At 45.3% G+C, this 18,266-nt stretch overlaps 1 protein-coding gene across 2 annotated transcripts in view; it reads right to left on the bottom strand.

Moving 5' to 3' along the window:
• The window catches only part of pdlim2 (PDZ and LIM domain 2 (mystique)), a 34,482-nt gene extending 31,424 nt beyond the window's left edge, over positions 1 to 3,058 (bottom strand). The window contains exon 1 of one of the 2 annotated variants that reach the window (XM_041209875.1): positions 2,831 to 3,058. In XM_041209875.1, coding sequence (XP_041065809.1) covers positions 2,831 to 2,938 — 108 coding nt within the window. In that variant the 5' untranslated portion in view covers positions 2,939 to 3,058. The remainder of the gene's footprint in view (positions 1 to 2,830) is intronic. The other variant, XM_041209874.1, reaches the window with a different exon arrangement.
• Between the last annotated feature and the right edge of the window lie 15,208 nt (positions 3,059 to 18,266).

Below are 18,266 nucleotides of genomic sequence, written 5' to 3'. Positions count from 1 at the left end.
GTGAAAGCCAGGGGAGTGAGCCTCATTGGGTCACGCTTTCAAAAAGCTGGTACAGGTACAGTGGGCCAAGAGTCTCCTTCTGTACGAGAAGATTCTCTGGTTCTTCCAAATTTTTCCATTGGATTTTTAAAAAATCATCGACAAGTTCAATGAAAAAAAGGCAAAACTATGTCACTGGACCTGCAGCTCGCGAATTCTTCTGGGATGCTCAGTATGTATGGAGATTCCCTGGCGGCTTGTCTAAAGTCTCTCTCAGTACTGATTACAGACATAGACAATTCCTGAAATCTTTCCCACTTCAAAGAGCAAAGTACAGCACAGGAACAGGCCCTGCGGCCCTCCAAACCTGCACCGATCATATTGCCCGTCAAATAAAACATTTTGCATTTCCAGGGTCCATAACCCTCTATCCCCATCCTATTCATGTATTTGTCAAGCTGCCTCTTAAACACCACTATTGTAACTGCTTCCACCACCTCCTCTGGCAGCGAATTCCAGACACTCACTACCCTCTGTGTAAAGAACTTGCCTCGCACATCTCTTCTATAGTTTTCTCCTCTCACCTTAAATCTACGTCCCCTAGTAATTGACTCTTCCACCCTGGGAAAAAGCTTCTGACTATCTACTCTGTCCACGCCACTCATAATTTTATAAACTTCTATCAAGTTGCCCCTCAATCTCCGTCGCTCTAGTGAGAACAATCCGAGTTTCTCCAACCTCTCCTCATAGCTAATAACCTCCAGACCAGGCAGCATCCTGGTAAACCTCCTCTGCACCCTCTCCAACACCTCCATATCCTTCTGGTAATGTGGTGACCAGAATTGCACGCAATATTCCAAATGTGGCCTAACCAAGGTTCTATACAGCTGCAGCATGACTTCCCAGTTTTTATACTCAATACCCCTGTCGATGAAGGCAAGCATGGCATATGCCTTCCTGACTACCTTATCCACCTGCGTTGCCACTTTCAGTGACCTGTGGACCTGTAAACCCAGATCCCTCTGCCCGTCGATGCACTTAAGGGTTCTGCCATTTACTGTACAATTCCTGCCTGTATTAGACCTTCCAAAATGCATTACCTCGCATTTGTCCGGATTAAACTCCATCTGCCATTTCTCTGCCCAAGTCTCCAAAGGATCTATATCCCTTGTATCCTTTGACAATCCTCTTCACTATCTGCAACTCCTCCAACCTTAGTGTTGTCTGCAAATTTACTAATTAGCCCAGTTACATTTTCCTCCAAATCATTTATGTATACTACAAACAGCAAAGGTACTAGCACTGATCCCTGCGGAACACCACTAGTCACAGCTCTCCATTCAGAAAAGCACCCTTCCACTGCAACCCTCTGTCTTCTATGACCAAGCCAATTCTGTATCCATCTTGCCAGCTCACCTCTGATCCTGTGCGACTTTACCTTCTGTACCAGTCTGCCATAAGGGACCTTGTCAAAGGCCTTACTGAAATCCATGTATATAACATCCACTGCCCTTCCATCATCGATCATCTTTGTCACTTCCTCGAAAAACTCGATCAGGTTAGTGAGACACAACCTCCCCTTCACAAAACCATGCTACCTCTCACTAATACGCCTATTTGCTTCCAAATGGTAGTAAATCCTGTAACGAAGAATCCTCTCCAATAATTTCCCTACCACTGGCGTAAGGCTCACCAGCCTGTAATTTCCTGGATTATCCCTGCTACCCTTCTTAAATAATGGAACAACATTGGCCATTCACATGTCCTCTGGGACCTCACCCGTAGCCAGTGAGGATACAAAGATTTCTGTCAAGGCTCCAGCAATCTCCTACCTTGCCTCCCTCAGTACTCGGGGGTAGATCCCATCTGGCCCTGGGGACTTATCCACCTTCGTCACACTGTCTGCCAAACCAAACCAGAGCTCACTGAATAGATTGTTGGCATTCGGAGATGGTTTGACCAAATGTCACCCATCTTATTCTCTATATCGATCTCCCTGTGGTGAGGGTTGGAGCCCAGGGGCCAAGCCAAGAAGAGATGGAGCTTGCAAGTTACAGAGAAGTAAAGTTGAGATTCCAGAGGGTTTCATTTGTGTCTGAATCAATCCTCCAGCGCAGGGAAGATTCCTCCCTTTTCATACATGCTAAAAGTATTTATGCTCTGGATTCAGACAGACCTCACAATACAGAGAAACGCCACAGGGCTACCAGCCAAGCGCTGGAAAATGGGATTAGAATAGATAGGTGCTTGATGGCTGGCACGGACATGATGGGCTGAAGGGCCTGTTTCTGTGCTGCATAACTCTATGCCACTGGAATGGAACTTGCTGAGCCTCCTTATTGCTCCCGAAAAGACTTGGCTCCGTTTGTCTGAAGGATGAAGTTGATGAGATCCTATTCCAGTGCCCGTCCTAGTTCACTCTGCAGGTGCTGCAAGGTGACACTCAGCTCACTCAGACAGCCTAAGGAACGTCAACCCTTTCGCAAGCCAGCACCTCGACAACACCCCAACCCCTCCAGCCAGCCTCTATACAACTGGACCTGAGCAGGCTCTGAAACAACCTGTCAACATTTTCTCACGCAGACTGATCATCGCTGTTTAAGCAAATGCTTCCCCCCTCCACAACCCCCCCCACCCCCCACCCCCCCATCATCCTGCCTAACACTGCAGGCTATGCACTTGTCTGGAGCCAGCATTTCTCACAGTCTCACAGCAGCAACAAGCCTGAACCCAATGCCCCATGAATTTAACCTTCGCCCAACTTAATCCAGCTACAAACTCACTTCTCCTCCCCCCCACCCCCCCGCCGTGCTCAGCGCCCACTCCGCCCGTCCCGGTCCCAAGCGCTCACCTTGGTCACTGTGATGAGTTTGTTAAAGTCTCGGCCGCCGGTAATGCGGAAACCCCAGGGGCCAGGAGCCGCCAGTCTCACAACCCGAGACATCGTCCTGCAGCTCATCAGCCCAAAGGGCAGCAGCCGCTTCAACACAAGCTCCCGCCCCTTTCAAAGCAGCAGCCCCACCCGCTTCACTCTGCAACACGCCTCACTCACTCACCCACTCGCTGCTGCTGCTGTTCACCTGAAAGAGGCTCCTCCCAAATCTGGCAATCTTCCCCTGCTGCCAGGCACATCAGCCCCCCACTGCCAGGTCCCTGACTCAGAAAGCAAACCGAGCCCTGGCATATCACAGCCCTCAGCCCCAGTACTGAGCGAGGCACCTCAGGTATCTCTGCTGCTCATAGCTCACCCTACTGGAGGGAAGGGACTGAGCTCAGCTGTGCCGCCACATGCAGTCGAATAGCCCTCCAATTCAGGGACATTCTGTAAAAGTGTTGTAAGGGGAATTGTAGTAATTGTGAGTTAAACCTTTTCTTACTGTTCTGGGGACCGTGTGACTGTACAGATGAATCAACCCTAAGCACCGGGAGTCTTAGGAGCAGAGTTTTTTAGCCTTGGTTTAGGGACAAGTATATCACCTCCTCAGGAGTCTGTAAATAAAGTTCACTCTTTCTTCCAAGAAACCAGCTCTGCATTCCAAGTTTATTACAGGAATAGAATTCAGTGTGAATTCTGTAGCACTCAGGTTAGCCTGGTTTAACAAAATACAGCTTCTCTGGCAAGTTCCTGCTTACTCTCAAGAGGGATTCATTCATCAGAACTGGAGTCAGATGCAAACCCACAGCAGTGAAACACTGAGTATCTATTGCAGGTGAAGCATCTTCATCAACACACAAAGCCCTTCAATGTTTCAGGAATCACTTGAAAAACTGAAGGCAGTTCTTTGATTCCTGCTCTGGCAATTCCCCAATTCTAAACATCTCGTCCTCTTGCTGAAATCCCTCCATCCCCCTTCCCATCTCTGCTCCCTTACCCCCAACTCTCCAACACCTGTCCAGCCGCTCTCTCTTCCTCCATTTCTTCTTCCTTCCTTCACTCTATTATTATGGGGGGGGGGGGGGGGGGGGGCATGCCTTCAGCAACCTCTCTAAGCTTCTCCACCATCCTTAAAACACAGCTCCTTGACCAAGCTTTTGGTCACCAATCCTGGCACCTTACTCTTTGGCTCAGTATTTAACGATGAGTCAGCAGCAGCAGGAGCTACGAGGAACGCTCAGGATCAAGGTCAGCCCATTCCACCTGTCAGCAGCTCCCAGCTTCTCTGGCACATCACTCCTCATTCGCACCCCTGTAATCCCCTCCCCAAAGTCTCTCACTAGCTGCCCCCACCTCACCACTGAGATTGCTTTGGGACCAGAAATCCTCAGCTCGGATCCCAGCATTTCAATAATGCTGGTCAATTGTGGGCGGCCTCCTGATCATTTTGCTGTGAAAGCCCAGCCAGCTCCCTTCCAAGTGCATCCTTCAATGAAGGAAAATGTGCCAATCCCGGGCCACACCTGACTCCAGCACCACGCGATGTGGCTGACTCCATCCTGATACCCTTAGGGCAGCTCGGGAGGGGCAATGAATGTGGCTTTGCCAGTTCCATCCACATTCCAAACGCCAATTAAAACCAAACGCTGGGAAACCAGGCTTGTCTCAGAACAATAAACAGAAAATGCTGTAAATACTCAGCAGGTCAGGCAGCATCCACAGAGAGAGAAAAACAGAGTTCACCTTTCAGGGCAATGAACTTTCATTAGAAGTGCAAAGGACAGAAGGGAAGGTCTGTGGATGGGTGGAAGGTAGGAGAGACAAAGTGGCAAAAAGGATGATGATGCAAAGCAAAAGGAGAAGATAGTGGGAGAATGAAAGAAATAAAAAATGTTTTAGAGAAGATGTATATGGGAATAGCAGAATTGTCACCAACAGCTGTCATTGAGAAACCAAATGGGGTGGTGATAATCCAAAATTGTTGAACCCCATCTCCAGTCCCAGAGGCTGTAAAGTGCCTCATGGAAAGATGAGGTGCTGTTCCTCGAGCTTCAGTGAAACAGTGTCAGAAATCAAGGACAGAGAGGTCAGACAGGGAGTGGGACTTCAGAATAGTCAGCAGCCCATCTTCAGAAGTGGAGGGAGAGGAGTGAAGGAAGCAGAGGCGATGGGTAGAAATTCGGGCAAAGTTGATGAGATTTGGGTGAGAGCAGGAAATGGCACTGATACAGTCATTAATGTACTGGCAAAAGCACTGAGTAGGACAGGAGCAAAGAATGTTCCACATATCTCATGAAAAGGCAGGCGTAGCGAGGTCCTGGGCAGGTTCTCATAGCCACCTCTGTACCATCGCCTGACTCTGTCTTGATCTCAGCTCATCTGCTGCTGAATTGCTCATTCATCATGATTGTGACTAAACAATGCCTTGAATTTTAAAAATCTCATAATTGGTTTCGACTGGCCTTGCCTCTCACTGACTTGAAATTCTTTCAGCCCCACAACCTTCTGAAGTATCTACTCTCCTCCATATTTGGCCACTTGAGCATTCCTGATTTTAGTCACCTCACCAGAACTGATGGAAGTGTTCAAAATCAAGGGGCTTGATAGAGTAAGTAAGGAGAAATGGTTTCCAGTGGGAGGAGGGTTAGTAACCTGAGGACACAGATTTGATTGAAACATATAAGATCCTGAGGAGTCTTGACAGGTTGGATATGGAGAGGATGTTTCCTCTTGTGGGAGAATCTAGAACTAGGGGTTGCTGTTTAAAAATAAGGGATCGCTCATTTAAGACAGAGATGAAAAATGTCTTCTCTCAGAGGGTTGTGAGTCTTTGGAACTCTCTTCCTCAAAAGGCAGTGGAAGCAGAGTCTTTGAATATTTTTAAGGCAGAGCTAGATAGATTCTTGTTAAACAAGGGGTTTAAAGGTTATTGGGGGTAGATGGGAATGTAAAGTTGAGGTTGATCTTATTGAATGGCAGAGCAGGCTCAAAGGACTGAGTGGCCTGCTCCTGCTCCTAATTCATTTGTTTGTATTTAAGATGATTGGCAAAAGAACCAGAGGGAAGATGAGGAGATTTTATTTTCCACATCTGGATTGCACAGCCTAAAAGGGCAGGTGCAGCAGATTCAAAAAGAACTTTTAAAAGGGAATTGGACAAATACTTCGATGGAAATTTTTGCAGAGTGGAACTGATTCATAGTTGTTTCAAAGAGCCAGCAGAGGCATGATGGGCTGAATGACCTCTGTGCACTATCATTCTGTCATTCCACAAAGCATATTAAGTAAATGTTCTTGCATGTGAAGAGTTTTGCCTAAAATGTGAGCTGGAAAAGGGATGTGGCTCCTTAGATAAGCAGTGGAAAAAATGATCTGATACAAGCTCACACAGGATCCTTCCACAAGCACCCGCCATGATCACTTTACCGTTTGTGGGATCTTGCTGAGCACAAACTGGCTGACATATTTCCCACAAGTGAAAACATTTTAAAACACTTTAGTGGCTTTAAAGCACTTTGAGATGCTCAGGGCTGGTGAAAGGTGCCACATAATTGCAAGTTTGCTTTGTCTTATGATTATCGATTGTCTGCAATATTCAGGCAACGGAGCAGAAGGGTGGAGAATTGGCGTGCTGGGGGAATGGAGAAGCTTCTAGACTGAAGAGGAAGGAAGATACAAACGGCCATGCTGAACGAGTCTGTTTTTCTCACCACAACCAGTGCTGCCTGTCATTGCAGTTTGACCACATCCTGTCTGAGCAGAATCAGTATGTTTCCATTCCTCCCTCACTGTGGAAGGACAGGCAGAGAATCTCTCTCAGATGCTGCTGTTCCTTCTGTTTATTCCAGATGGGAAGGAGCAGGGAGCACCTCATCTGTTGCTTCGTTTGTACTTCTCTGCAGTCTGACCCCACAGCACCATGACCTCCACCACATGTAGGGCGAGGGGGCAAATCCCGAATCCACCCCAGCCAGAACGGGCACTGAAGCCCATGTTGTTAGCACCAATCTGATCCACACCAGCCGTCCAGCTCCCCACAACCAAGGAGTCCCATTTGCTGTGGCAATAACCACTTTTACCACTATTGATAGCGATGGTAGAGGCTCTAATTTTCTTTCCATCACATGGCTTACCAGGAATCCCTCCCATTCTTACTGCCTGTCATTGGCATGCTTTGGAAGGATTTACAATTTAATACTCAACCTGTCTGGCTGTGTTATCAACACACTATCTGTGGTCATTAAGTACTGGAGTGAACACAGAGCTTCTGAGTCCAAGGCCAGGTCGTTACCCACGATGTCACAAGACCTCCTAATCCTGACAGTCATTCTAGCGATAGAACGGTGCGAGTGAATTCAGGATGTGAGCGCCACTGGAAAAGCCACGATTTATTGCCCATCCTTAATTACCCTGAGAAGGTGACAGCGAGATGCCTTCTTGAGCTTCTGATAGTGGGGTTGATGCAGCCGATTTAACAATGGTGTTAAAAGAGAACATCATTGACATAGGACTGGAGTTACACTGGAGCCGGCCCAGACTTGTTAAGGAAGGCAGGTTTCCTTCCCAAAAAGGACATCATTGAACTAGTTGGGATTTAATGGCAATCCAAGAGCTTCGTGGTCACTTTTACTTGTTAAAAAATGGCAGTTTCCTGGTTGTTTTTCCAAAAGAATTCCAATTCTCAAAGGCTAATGGTTGGATTTGAATTCCCATCAGATCATTAAAAATAGGACCAGAAATAAACCATATGGCTCTTTGAGCTTGATGCACCATTCAATATGATCACGATTCATCATCGACCTTACCTGCAGATTCCTGCACTATCCCATATCCCTTAATTCACTTAGCACCCAGAAATCTATCAATCATAGCCTTGAATATCCTCAATAACTGAGCAGCCACACCTCTCTGGGTTTGAGAATTCCAAAGATTTGCAGCCCTTTGACTGAGAAAATTTCTCAGCTCAGTCCTAAATCCCTGATTCTCAGTCTGTGACCTTGAGTTCCATATTCCCCAGCTTCCCCATTTTCCTAGCATCTACCCTGACAAGCCCCTGAATAATCTTATGCTTCAATAAGATCACCTCTCATTTTTATGAACTCCTTAGGTAAGGAGCCCAAAACTGCACACAATCCTCCAGGTGCAACCTCGCCAATGCTCTGTATAATTGTAGCAAGATTTCTTGTATACTCCAATCCCTTTGTAACAAAAGCTAACATACAATTTGCCTTCCTAAGTGCCTGCTGCATCTACATGTTAAATTTCTATGATTCACTGACAAAGATACCTAGGTCCCTCTGAAAGTAAACACTTATCAGTCACTCACCATTCAACTGAATACCCAAAGTAGATAATTTCACACTTCAACAAATTGTACCGCATCTGCCGTGTTTTTGGTTATCCACTCAACCCATCTGTCAACCCCTGCAGCCCCTTCGGCAGCTATTGTTGAAGAAGCCATGGCAAGTGAACAGGATATCGGGTCCCAAGATCAACTGAGCACCAGGGTCTCTGCTTTTTACTGAAAGGAAGGAAAAAGGTCTGCATTTCTAGAGCACCTTTCCCAAAGTGCTTTACAGCCAATGGAATTTGAAGTGCTGCCACTGTTGTAATGAAGGAAACAGAGCTGGCAATTGTACAAATAACAATGTAAGAATGATCAGATGATCAGGCTTTAGTGATGTTGATTGAGGGATAAATATTGGTCCCAGGACACCAGAGGAACTCCCCAGCTCTTCTTCTAATACGGACCGGGGGATATTTTACATCACGTCCTCAGTACTGCACTGGGAGTATTAGCCTACATTATATGGTCAAAATTCTAGAGTGGGGTTTGAATTCACAATCTTTTAACTCAGGCAAGAGGGTGAGTGAATTTCACCCAGTTAGGAACATTGGACTTAGCAGCAAGAGCTGGCCATTTGGCCCTTCAGGCCTGCTCCCCCATTCGAAGAGATCGTGGCTGATCTGATTGTGGTCTCAGCTCCACCTTCCTGTCCCCACCCCATAACACTTGACTCCCTTGCCTATCAAAAATCTAACCCAGTCTTCAATAAAAACAATGACCCAGCCTCCACTGCTGGCCCTCAGAGAAAAATATTATCCACACCTCTGTCTTAAATGGAAGACCTTTCATTCTTAAACTGTGTCTTATGAACAGAGGTTGGGGAAGCTGGGCCTGTATTCTCAAGAGTTTCGAAGAATGAAAGGTGATTTCATTGAAACCTACAAAATACTTAAAGGGATAGACAGGGTAGATGCAGGTAAGATGGTTCCCCTGGCTGGGGAGTCTAGAACCAGGGGACACAATTTCAAAGTAAGAGTGAAGCCACTTAGAACTGAATGAGGAGAATTTTCTTTACTAAGAAGGTTGTGAATCTTTGAAATTCTCCAGAGGGCTTGCAAACTCAGTCTTTGAGTATGTTTAAAGTAGTGATTGACAGGTTTCTAAATGCCAATGACAAAGGGAAATGGGGATAGTGTGGCAAAAAGGCATTGAAGTGGACAATCAGCCATGATCATATTGAATAGTAGAGCAGGCTCAATGGGCTGAATGGCCTATTCCTGATCCTATGTTCCCCTGGTTCTAGTCTGCCCAACAAGAGGAAACATCCTCCCAGTATTGACCTTATCAAGTTCCCTCAAGATCTCCTCTGTTTCATTAAGGTCACCTTAAATTCTCCTAAACTCTAATGGGTATAGACTTAACCTGCTTAACTTTTCTTCACAAGATAAGCTCTTCATAGTTAACTCTCTCCTCCTGCACCCTCACTTTCATTGTCGTGAATACTGAGACCATTTATTCAGTTGTTTCTTTCACCTCCATACCATCCACCTTCCCTTTGGAGCACAATGAAAAGGAAGACTCCCTCCATTTGACTGCCTTATCCTGCCATGCTCACAGAGTGTGGGTCAGATCAGTGACAGGGAGGCAGCTTATTGTCCCACTCACACAAACACACACACAAAGACAAGGTTTACTCACCAACCCTATCAGTTCAAGTGAGATTCTGCAGGAGAGCGAATCTAGCACATGGACCGATAACCTGATCCTCTAACCTGCTCCGCTCTTTGCTCTGGAATCTGTCACCAGACATGACTTAATTGGGATTACTCTCTCTCTCTCTCTCCCTATCCAAGTCAGAAGGTATTATGTTAAAATTGAATCACACTGAAGACAATGTAAACTTGCAGTGGGAGGGGAGGATCCAGTTGTTGTGGTCCATGTAGGTACCAAAGACATAGATAGAACTAGGAAATGGGTTCTGATTAGAGAGTATGAGCAGTTAGGCACTAAATTAAAAAGCAGAACCTCAAGGGCTATAAACTCTGGATTATCACCTAAGCCACGTGCAAATTGGCATAGGGTACAAAAAAATTAGAGAGATGAACACATGGGTCAAAGACTGGTGCGGGAGAAGTGGGTTCCGGTTTGTGGGAGCTGGCACCAGTACTGGGGAAAGTTGGGATGGTCTACACTTAAACTGTGCTGGGACCAGTGTTCTTGCAAACCTAAGGAAGTAGAGAGGGTTTTAAACTAAATGGTGGGAGCCAGGGATCAAATGTGGAAAGATGTGGTGTATCAAAGAGGAGAGACAAGGTAAGAGAGGAAAATAGTAACATGGGACATGATGTTCAGAGAATAGCAGGAATGGACAGAGGGAAAAAACCTAAGAATACACCAACAATCAAGTCTAGAGGTTACAAAGATAACAAGAAGACAAAACTGAAGGCCTGCTATCTGAATGCGTGTAATACTTTGTAACAAAGTAAATGAATTGATAGCCCACATTGAAATAAATAAGTGCGATCTGATAGCCATTAGAGAGACATGGCTGCAGGAAGACAATGATTGGGTGCTGGATATTGAGGCATATATGACATTCAAGAAGAATAGGAAGCTAGGTAAAGGTGGAGGGGTCGCACTGTTAATCAAGGATAGCATTGGTGCAACAGTTAGAGATGATCTTGGTTCAGGAGAGCAATATATAGAGTCTGTTTGGGTGGAGATGAGGAATAGTAGGGGAAAGAAATCACTAGTGGGAGTAGTCTACAGGCCCCCTAACATTAACCACAATGTGGGACAAAGTATACAAGAAGAAATATTGGGTGCTTGTGATAAAGGGCCGTCAAGAATCATGGCTGACTTAAATCTACATACAAACTGGAAAGATCAGATTGGCAGTCGTATCCTGGATGAGGAGTTCATATGATACTTTCAAGAGAGCTTTTTGAAAGCAGCACATTCAAACAACCAGGGAGCAGGTTATATTAGACTTGGTGTTGTGTAATGTGACAGGATTAATTTATGACCTCAGAGTAAAGGTACCGCTAGGGGGCAGCAGCCACAATATGATTGAAATTTACTTCCAATTTGAAAGGGAGAAGAGTGTGTCTCAGGCTAGTATTTTAAATTTAAATAATGGCAACTACGTGGGCATGAAAGCTGAACTAGCTGAAGTAAATTGGGATACTAGGCTAGAGGATAGATCAATATATAAGCAGTGGCAGATTTGAAAGGATATTCCAAAGCATTCAGAATAAGTATATTCCTACGATTATGAAAAATTCTAAGGGGTAGACCCACCATTAGTGGTTAACTAAAGAAGTTAGGGAAAGAATCAAACTTAAGGCAAAAGCATATAACTGCGCAAAGATGAGTAGCAGGTCAGATGATTGGTCAGAATATAAAAAACGGTAGGGAATGCCGAAAAGATTAATCAGGAGAAAGAAATTAGAGTATGAGAGGAAGCTAGCTAGAAATATAAAAATGGATAGCAAGAGCTTCTTCAGGTATTTAAAAAGGAAAAGAGTAGGTAAAGTGAGTGTTGGCCCTCTAGAGAGCGACAGTGCAGAGTTAATAGTAGATAATAAGAAAATGGTAGATGAAATGAACAAATATTTTGCTTCTGCCTTCACTATAGAGGATACAAAAAGCATTCCAGTAATAGCTGCAAATCAGAAGGTGGAAGGGAGAGAGGAACTTGGTGAAATTACATTCGCTGAGGAAGCAGTACTGAGCAAATTGATGGAGCTGTGGGCTGACCAGTCTCCAGGTCCAGATGGACTTCATCCTGGGATCTTAAAAGAAATGGCTGATGAGGTGGTACTCATGCGCTGGTATTAATTTTACATAATTCACTAGATTTTGGAAAGCTTCCATCAGAATGGAAAATAACAAATATAACCCCTCATTCAAGAATGGAGGGAGGCAGAAAACAGGAAACTATAGGCCAGTTAACTTGATGTCTGGTGTGACAAAGGTGTTAGAATCAATCATAAAAAAGTTTATAATTGGATATTTAGAGAAACTCAAGTTACTTAGGAAAAGTCAGCATTTTGTGAAAGAGAAATCATGTTTAACCAATTTGTTAGAGTTCTTTGAAGGAGTAACATGCTATGGATAAAGAGGAGCCTATTGATGTACTTGGATATGTAGACATACTAGATGTTCTTAGATTTCCAGATGGTATTTGATAAACTGTCACATCAAAGGTTATTGCGGAAAATAAAAGCTCATAGTGTAGGGGGTAACATATAAGTCTGGATAGAAGATTGGCTGGCTGGCAGAAAACAGAGAGTATGCAGAAATGGGTCGTTGTCTGATTGGGCAGAATGTGACGAGTGGAGTCTCACGCAGGGGTCTGTGCTGGGGCCTCAGGTTTTTACAATTCACATCAATAACTTAGATGAGGGGAGTGAAGGTATGGTAGCTAAATTTGCAGACGACAGAAAGATAGGTGGAAAAGTATGTTGTGAAGAAGACAAGGAGTTTGCAGACTGACGTACATAAATTGAGTGAGTGGGCAAAAATCTGGCAGATGGAGTATAATGTGCGAAAATGTGAATTTGTTCACTTTGGCAGGCAGAATAAAAAAGCAGAGTATTACTTAAATGGGGAACAACTGCAGAATTCCGAGATGCAGAGGGACCTAGGAGTTATTGTGCATGAGTCACAAAGTTAGTATGCAGGTACAGCATGTAATTAAGAAGGCAAATTGAATGCTATCCTTTATTACAAGAGGAATTGAACATAAAAGTAAGGATCAAAAACAAAAATAGCTGGAAAAGCTCAGCAGGTCTGACAGCAGGTTTTGAGTCCGTATACGTTAACTGTGTTCCTCTCCGCAGATGCTGTCAGACCTGCTGAGTTTTTCCAGCTATTTTTGTTTTTGTTTCAGATTTCCAGCATCCGCAGTATTTTGCTTTCATAAGGGTAAGGATGTCGTGTTTCAGTTATATGGGCACTGATGAGACCAGATCTCCAACAACGTGTGCAGTTTGGTTTCCTTATTTAAGGAAGGATGTACATGGAGGCGGTTCAGAAGAGGTTTACTAGATTGATACCTGGAATGAGCTGGTTGTCTTATGAGGAAAGGTTGGACAGACTGGGCTTGTTTCCACTGGAGTTTTGAAAAGTGAGGGGTGACTAGATTGAAGTATATAAAATCCTGAATGGTCTTGACAAGGTGGAGGTGGAAAAGATATTTCATCTTGAGTCCAGAATTAGCGGGCACTGTTTTAAAATTAGGAGTCACCTTTTTAGGACAGAGATGAGGAGAATTTTTTCTCTCAGAGGGTTGTGCGACTTTGGAACTCTCTGCCTCAGAAGGCGGTGCAAGTGGGGTCATTGAATATTTTTAAGGTGGAGGTGGATAGATTCTTGTTAGACAAGGGAATCAAAGGTTATCTTTGGTAGATCAGAATGTGGAAATTGGAACACAAACAGATCAGCCATGAAGAGATATTAATATGTATAATGTTATTAGAAGTTATTTTTAAATTGGACTTGTAGTAGGGTCTGTGTCTGTGTGTGGCTTAATTGGTTTAAAACCAGCTAGCTTTAATGTGTAACAGTTTGAGATGTTAATTAGATAAACGTAAGGAGTAAAAGGTAAAGTGCAATTTGCATTTGTTGAATAAACCATTCAAAAGAATGGGTAAAATCTTGCACCAGCTGGGAGGCACCAAGCAATGTGTTTATATTACTAATAAAGCTGGTGGAATGATAGGATTATTGTTAGGAGAGGTAAAATTTACAAAAACATCCCTAGGGGGAGCTAGGTATAAACAGAAAGAAGTTTGTATGTATAGATCAGCCATGTTAAGATCTAACCAGCCTATAAACCTACAACGGTGTCTGCAAAGAAACCAAATTGAAAGGAAGCTCATTTTGAATTCGTAGGATCAAATGTGCTTTGCCTGGTGTCCGTTTAAAGTCTATGGGTTATTGTTGCCTTGGTGAAGATTTACCTGGGAGTGATTAATTTGGGGATTTGTTTAAAAGTTATTACGGCAGTAATTTGTAGATGTGTGTATGTGTTTAAATTTATTGTTAAATGGCCTGGTGGTTTTATTACTGAATTCAGATCTGCACCTCAAACATACCAATTGAAAATATAGATTATGACAGTTGTTCAAGTTTCCCTCTGGGATTTAAACAACTCAGCCTTTCCCAATTACTGTGTCATAATGTTATTGAATGACTCAAGGGGCCGAATGGCCTACTTCTGCTCCTATTTCATAGTTTGTAAACCAAATGGTATATTTTTAAAGGGGGTGCAGGCACAGAGAAACCTGGCACTTGTGCAAAAATCTTTGAAGATGACAACAAAATGAGCAGGTTGCTCACAATAATCAAGTCATGGATTCCATATGCTAAGAGGCACAGAATTCAAAAGCAAGGAAGTTACGATAAACATCACTAGTTAGGCCTCAACTGGAATAGTGTGTCCAATTATAGCCACCAAACTTTAGGAAGAATATCAAAACCTTGGAGAGAGTGGGAGGAGATATACTGGAATGGTACCAGAGATGAGGGCCTTTAGGTATGTACAGAGGCTAGAGAAGCTGGGGTTGTTCTCCTTTGAGCAGAGAAGCTTTACGGGAGATTGAATGGAGGTGTTTGAAATCATGAAGGGCAGTTAGGAAGAAACTGTTGCAGTGGCAGGAAGGTGTGGATGCAGAGGACATAGATTCAAGATCGTTGACAAAAGAACCAGAGGGGAAATGAGGAGAATTTTTTTCCCCACAGTGAGTTGTTGTGATCTGGAAGGTGCTGCCTGAAAGGGCAGTGGAAGCATATTCCATAGGATCTTTCAAAAGAGAATTGGATAAATACTTGGAGAGAAAATGAGAGGGCTATGGAGAAAGAACAGAGTGGAATGGGATTACTTGGATTGTTCTAGTAAAAGGCAGCAAAGGTGGTCTGTAGTAAAAGGCAGCAAAGGTGGTCTGAATAGCCTCTTGCTGTTCTGTAAGATCGTACAATGACGATGATAGGGAAAGCTTGTGTCATTTGGATTTGTGAGTTTTTACACTGTTTTTGGGAATTGTTTCTGGCAAGCATTCTGGAATTTTCAGTCTTCAGCTGCCACATGCTGGTTGTTAATAGTCACAAGCTGCAGAGCTGAGGAGGGAGCCTATTAACCCTGCACTTGCTGATGTACATTGCTCCAACACTGACATCATAAAATCATTCAAATTCCTCCATGGCCTTGTCCCTCCCTGTCTCTGTAACCTTCACCAGCCCTACAACCCCCCCAAAATCTGTGTAACCTTCTCCAGCCCTGACACCCCTTCAAAATTCTTTTTACTCATTTACGGGATGTGAGCTTCGCTGGCTGGGCCAGCATTTATTGCCCATCCCTAGTTGCCCTTGAGAAGGTGGTGGTGAGCTGCCTTCTTAAACCATTGCAGTCCACATGGTGTAGATACACCCACAGTGCTGTTAGGGAGGGAGTTCCAGGATTTTGACCCAGCGACTGTGAAGGAACGGCGATATATTTCCAAGTCAGGATGGTGATTGACTTCAAGGGCAGCTTCCAGGTGGTGGTGTTCCCATGTGTCTGCTGTCCTGGGCCTTCTAGATGGTAGTGGTTGTGGGTTTGGAAGATGCTGTCGATAGTACACACTGCTAAAACTGTGCGTTGGTGGTGAAGGGAGTGAATGTTTGTGGATGCGGTGCCGATCAAGCGGGCTGCTTTGTCCTGGACGGAGTTGAGCTTCTAGACTGTTCTTGGAGCTGCACTCATCCAGGCAAGTGGAGAGTATTCCGTTACACTCCTGACTTGTGCCTTGTAGATAGTGGACAGGCTTTGGGGAGTCAGGTGGTGAGCTTGTCCAATTCTGGCCTCTTGAGCATCCCAGATTTTAATCACTCTGCCATTGGTGGCAGTGCCTTCAGTTGCCTGGGCCCTAAGCTCTGCAATTCCTTCCCTAAACCTCTTGAGCTCTCTCCTTTAAGACATGCCTTAAATCAGTCCTCATTGACCAAGCCTTTGATCAGCTACCCAGACATTGCTATGAGATTTGGTGTAGCTTTCTTTGATCACCCACCCTAAGAAACACCTTGGGAAATGCAGCTCTGTTAAATGCATAATGTAAATACAAGTTGTTGTGTGTTACATACTGAGGCAGTGATCCAGTTCGTTTACACAGGAAGATCAGGAATTCCCGCTAACTGAGTTCAGTAGTCACATTACTATGAAAGGAAAGACGCTGTGTGTCTGTGATATCTTTTTATTTGAAAGAATGGGAAATTTATACAAATATTTGATTCATGAACAGTGACATAGGTGACAGGCTGACTTAAGCACATCCCTGGTACATAGATATGAGGCTCTGGTGCATAGCTCAGGAAGGCAGCCCCTGGTGTGCATTTCAGGAATGCAGCCCTGGTACACAGCTCAGGAACGCAGCCCTGGTACGCAACTCAGGAACGCAGCCCTGGTACACAGCTCAGGAACGCAGCCCTGGTACGCAACTCAGGAACGCAGCCCTGGTACGCAACTCAGGAACGCAGCCCTGGTACGCAACTCAGGAACGCAGCCCTGGTACGCAACTCAGTAACGCAGCACTGGTATGCAACTCAGGAACGCAGCACTGGTACACAACTCAGGAACGCAGCCCTGGTATGCAACTCAGGAGTGCAGCCCTGGTACGCAACTCAGGAACGCAGCCCTGGTACGCAACTCAGGAACGCAGCCCTGGTACGCAACTCAGGAACGCAGCCCTGGTATGCAACTCAGGAACGCAGCCTTGGTACACAAATCAGGAATGTAGCCCTAGTACACAACTCAGGAAGGCAGCCCTGTTATGAAGTTGAGGAATGCAGCCATGGCACATAGCTCAGAAACAAAACACAGATACGCAGCACAGGAATACAACCCTGGTACACAGCACTGGCATGCAGCTCAGGTACGCAGCCCTGGCATGCAGCTGAGATACAAAGAGTGGTTAACAGCTAGATCCATCCAGAGACTGCAGCCTGTCACTTTTCCACATTGAGACCCACCTGCTCCAACTGGTTGGGATCATCGACTGCCTTTCTGCATCCGGGTTCCCGCTCAGTGCAATGCTGTTTGAATCTGCACTGCCACTCACCAACTCTTAGTTATCCCGCTCCACCCTCACAGCCCCAGCCCCAGAAAGTCAGCAGCTTGCTCCCCACTCTCCCATCCTCCGCCAGCCCTCAGCTGATCTCAGCAGTAATGAGTCTGGACTCTCACTGATTGACTCGGGCCAACCTTGGCTCTATATCTGGTGCAGCAGTTCAGATTGTGCTTCTTACGAAATCTAGCAAAGCTTCAAACCTTCACTGGAGGGCAGTGAGTCCCTGATGAAACATGACTGGGAATGTGCTGCAGCAGGTGAATGGCCCTCATGTCTGTCTCACTGTGTGAGGGGCTCCCTGAGCACACCCCCTCTCCCCAGGGCACAATCCCGTTAGCAAGTGACCTCTCTATGTCAGGAAGACTGAGCCGTGTCCTGGACGCACTCAGCACCCGCTCCAACAGGACGGTCGTGCCTGGAATTAGGAGGGGCCTTATATTTCTTAATTCCGCTCCTTCCTAACCCCCCACCTCACAACAATCCCGACTTCACCTCCGACTCTGCATGGATTTACACTAAGATTTGGGGATGCCATCAGCTGATCCATTCCGATAAGCTCAACATCAGCGTCGAGTCCAAACTGAGAGACAAGCAGCAGTCCAGGGTCAGGTCACAGATTACAGTGACTGGAGAGATCACTGCTCACGAGAGGAAAAATGCTTGAGGGAGCAAAAGCAGACAGAGAGAGAGAGAGACAAAGCAGGGGAGAGAGATAGCAAGAGAGACAGAGACAGTGAGAGAGACAGAGCAAGACAGGCAGAGCAAGTGTAGAGAGAGACAGAGGGATGGAGAGAGACAGTGTGGGAGAGACAGAGAGAGAAACAGAGAGAGACAGAGAGAGAGAGAGCACAAGAGAGACAAAGCAGGAGAGAGAGATAGCAAGAGAGACAGAGACAGTGGGAGAGATAGAACAAGACAGGCAGAGCAAGAGTAGAGAGAGAGAGACAGAGGAATGGAGACAGACTGGGAGAGGCAGAGAGAAACAGAGAGAGACAGAGGACAGAGAGAGAGCAACAAAA

This window comes from Carcharodon carcharias, chromosome 17 (genome assembly GCF_017639515.1).
Source record: "Carcharodon carcharias isolate sCarCar2 chromosome 17, sCarCar2.pri, whole genome shotgun sequence".
Classification (NCBI taxonomy): Eukaryota; Metazoa; Chordata; class Chondrichthyes; order Lamniformes; family Lamnidae; genus Carcharodon; species Carcharodon carcharias.
This window is presented reverse-complemented; position numbering and strand designations above follow the sequence as displayed.